This window comes from Tinamus guttatus, unplaced genomic scaffold (genome assembly GCF_059628265.1).
Source record: "Tinamus guttatus ecotype Peru unplaced genomic scaffold, ASM5962826v1 Tinamus_guttatus_pri_ptg000457l, whole genome shotgun sequence".
NCBI classification, from domain to species: domain Eukaryota; kingdom Metazoa; phylum Chordata; class Aves; order Tinamiformes; family Tinamidae; genus Tinamus; species Tinamus guttatus.
In genome coordinates, this window is record NW_028288991.1 from 33440 (window position 1) to 37381 (window position 3942).

Sequence of the window (3942 nt, forward strand, 5' to 3'; positions counted from 1 at the left end):
CCTTCCTGACATTCCCCAGCAAGTTCACAGGGAAGTCTCTAAAGTGGGGGGGCATGAAGGGGCTTCATGCTGTGCACACTCCAGTGATGTGGTCTGAAAGAAACACCCAGCAAAGCTCTGGCCCTTGCTCCTACCATGAGATGCAGAGCTGCAACAGAGAACTGGGGGAGGAAAACCACATTTCAGTCAACTGGAAGAAATGTACTTTGAAAGATTTTATTTGTTTGTGGGAATTATTCCTCACAATAGCTCTGGAAGCATAATTTTGTGACGGAAGTCTTTGGAAACTCTGTATTAGAAAGAGGCAAATCAAACAACCAGCACAAACATCCACAGGATTGCATATATGGCAGTTCACAGCAAATTGCATAAGGGCATCTAGGCACAAAACCAAAACCTGAAAAACAATGTCATAAATAACTGCTCAGTTTGCCTGCAAAAACAAGGGTACATGCTTTTTCAAAGTTGCTTCCTAGCAACACGGTTTTTGATTCTAAAGAACTTTTTCGGGCCTTACAGGCCTGGGAATAAGCCCAGGATTCCTGCTGCATTGGCACAGACAGCCCAAAGCGTCTTTTCCAGGGTGTATTGTCTGTTATCTGTCAGTTGCTATTTCGGGCTGTCTAGATAATGAATGTGGTGAAGTGTACCCAGAAGCAAAAAGCAGAAGAGCTCTTAGGACAAGTTGCCACCATCAGACCCTAAACAATCTGGCAGGTATTTGTGCACGAGCTGGCACATCCGAGCAGTCCTTGAGGCAAGCCCAAACAAACTTGCACAATAGGAATCTCGCTGGAGGTGCTAGAGGTGAGCTAAGGTATGAGCTCAGAAGAGCTACAACTTAGGAACTAATCCAAGGACACAAAAGAGTTTCACGAGACTGCGGTCACATAGGAACTGGAGGACACAGAGCACTGACTGCCAGGGCATTTGGGTGACAAAAAAAGCCACAGATTGTTCTAGAGCTCCCTGCTGTCCCCTGGCTGTCAGCATTGCCTCTGCTCTGCAGAGCCACCTACCTTGCACAAGACCAGCCAGGACGATCAGAAGTAAAGGGGTGAAGATAGTGAGGCTATGGAAGAATTATACAAGGCTCTGTGTACTTCAGAGACAGTAAACCCAAATGTGTTACTATTTCCTCCTTCTATTTATATTATCCCACAGTATCTGTTTTCATCCCACTGATCTTTCATAGCAAATATTCCAAACAAATATGTAAGGAACACACAAAACACCCCCAAATTAAAGGCCTTTGCTTGGACTTCCTTGACCATGCCCCATTCACAGAGCATTAGGAATGAGTGATGCATCTGGAGGAGAACAGAAGTCACCCAGTAGAGACTGGGCTGCTGTCTCGTCACCTCCAATGCTCTTACAAAGTGTGCACTGGGACGGAACAAGAACTGGTCCGAGAAAGGACAACCATGGCCACAGTCTGCTATAATGTACTCGTCTCTAAGAATTCTCCTAATCCCAAGAGCAAGATTTGCTCTCTGCAGTAAACCACTACAGTAAATTGACTTTGGCCACAACCTGCTTGCAGCCTGTTGTGGAGTACTGCTTGCCTCCTGTAGTGTAGTAACTAAGCTGACTGGCTAAATTTTCAATATGGTTCTGGTCAGGATACAGCCCTTCCCTCCTCATCTCCTCTAGAAAGCAGTTTATGACGTGGCTCTTCTCTAGAAGAACAAACGGGACAACATCTGCAGACTTCCAGAGCGGGTGGGTTTGGATCAGTAAAGGCTGGATGATCTTCAGCAGCTCTTCAATTCCCCTTTGCTGATGCAGAAGCTCAGTGGATGCATTCTGGATAACAAACTTTGTTATTTCACTACCTCCTATGTTGCTTATTAAAATGTAGATGGCATTGAGGAACTCATTGGTTTGATTGGGTTCAAAGAATTGGCTGAGAGTATCCAGCAGGACTGGAGACATGAATTCAACTTCATCCAGAATAAATAGTGGTATCTTCTCTTCTATTTCAGCTCTTGTAACCATGTCAGAAATCTTCTCAGACAAATCTATTTGGCAAGTAAGTTCACTTACCCAACTTGGACAGTGATGCATCACAAAGTACTGAAGCACAAAGTCATTGTCCATGACAGAGCGAAAATGTTTGGCCAACAGCCAGCCAACATGGCTCTTCCCAACTCCTCCCGGACCATTTAAAGAGATAATCAGAGGCTTGTTGTGTATGTGGGTAGCCAGATAGTCTTTCAGCAATTCCATAATACTTTCTACAGCAACATTTTGCCCAAATACTTCCCGGTGCATTGTTTTCTCCAGACCGTCTAGGTCATATTTTTGGAGGTTATCATCCAAGTTCTCAATAGCGTTTAGAATCTGGAAGAAGATAATGACAATAAGCAGGAGAAGGCAGCGTTTTGCATTGCTCTTCTCCTCTGTTGGAAGATACCTTTTTGTTTTATCCGGATACAGGACTATCCTAGACTTCCTACGTTTCTTCTTCCGCCTGCATTTACTCATAGTATAATGGTCCGCGGATGTGTCAAAGGTGAAGTACTGTGAATTTTCAAAGCTGCTCTGATTAAAGAAGGACATAGAAGAACCATAGAGGCTAGTTCGGTTCATGGAAATCTGCCTTTGAAGCAGCCTTGTTTGGACCAGCTCTGGAGATTTTTCTCGCGGGAGCTCTAAACGCAGACGACTTTTCTTTTGCATTCGGATTTGTCGCCGAATGCGGATGATAGCCCGCAAGGGAGAAGAAATGGAGGAGATTTTCTTCGGAGCAGCAAGAGTCTCTGCGTGAGGTGCCTCTTCTTTTGCATCACTCTCAGCACTGGGTGTTTCCCCTTCAGTATCGCTCTCAGTACTGAGTGTCTCTCCTCCCCTGTCACTCTCAGAACCAGGTGCCTTTTCTTTTGCATCACTCTCCACACTGGGCATCTCTCCTTCAGCATCATGCTCAGCACAGGGCTCCTCTCCTTCTCCACGGCGCTCGGCACAGGGCACCTCTCCTTCTTCCTTGCTCTCCACACCGGGGACCTCCCCTTCCTCGTGGCTTTTGGCACAGGCCACCTTTCTTCCCACATCACTCACAGCACAGGCAACCTCCCCTCCTGCATCCTCCTTGGCAGTGCGCAGTTCTGCATCCACTTCAGCACAGGGCAGCTCTCCGTCCATCGCGTTTGTTCTTACGGCCCATTCACATTCTCTTCTCTCTGAAAACAAACAAAAAAGAAGAAAATGTGAGATAAACCCCTTGTAAGATCAGGAAGTAACTGATCACAAGTCTACATATAGTCTCTTTAACCCTTGGCAAAGAAAGGCTGAAACAATTATGCAGCCAAGATACCCCATCTTTCTTACAGGCAGAAGGATTAACTGCAGTGGTCATCCGAGGTAGAGTGGTAGAGCAAAGCTAACATTTTAGAAGATATTTTAAGCACGGAAAAGTTCCTGTGACTGGCAAGGGGTAAATGGGTGAAACTGAGACTGAGATCCTAGCTCCCATCACAGGCGCTACACGTTTCAAACCCTGAACTTGGCTGATCAGCCCCCTGTAGTCCTGGCCTCCATCACAAAACTACCCAGTGGCACCAAAACCAGTCAAAGTAGTCAGCAAGAACCCGTGAAAGGGCTGAGCTGTGGCATGAGACAGTTTGCTGTCGATATGAAGCTATTCAGGACAGGAAGGGCGAGGGCAGGGTGTGAACAAAGGCAGGAGGGGTACACGCAGATCAGGGACTGGGAATACAGGACAGGTGAAACCGAGTGTAAATAAACCAAGCGGCACCGAGGAGAAAAGACAACCCTGGCTTCACATGCAGAGGGAAGGCTCGCCCAGAGCAAGAGGCAGGTGATGCAGTACACGCTGCCACGAACACACCAGCTCGGCCCTCAGCAGCAAGCAAAAAGCAAAACCTACCTTAGGAATGATTCGGAACAGAACAGAAAATTAAATGCAAAACACTATCCTGC

General features: G+C 46.5%; 1 protein-coding gene across 1 annotated transcript; it reads right to left on the bottom strand.

The window, feature by feature from the left end:
* Nucleotides 1-483: 483 nt before the first annotated feature.
* On the bottom strand, nt 484-3144 carry TOR4A (torsin family 4 member A). The gene has a single exon (XM_010215685.2). It carries the CDS (start codon nt 3142-3144, stop codon nt 1507-1509), a length of 1638 nt encoding a protein of 545 aa, XP_010213987.2. The 3' UTR covers nt 484-1506.
* Nucleotides 3145-3942: the final 798 nt, after the last annotated feature.

Coding starts and splice junctions, on each gene's coding strand:
- TOR4A (XM_010215685.2), bottom strand. CDS start 3,144: ATGGACGGAGAGCTGCCCTGTGCTGAAGTGGATGCAGAACTGCGCACT.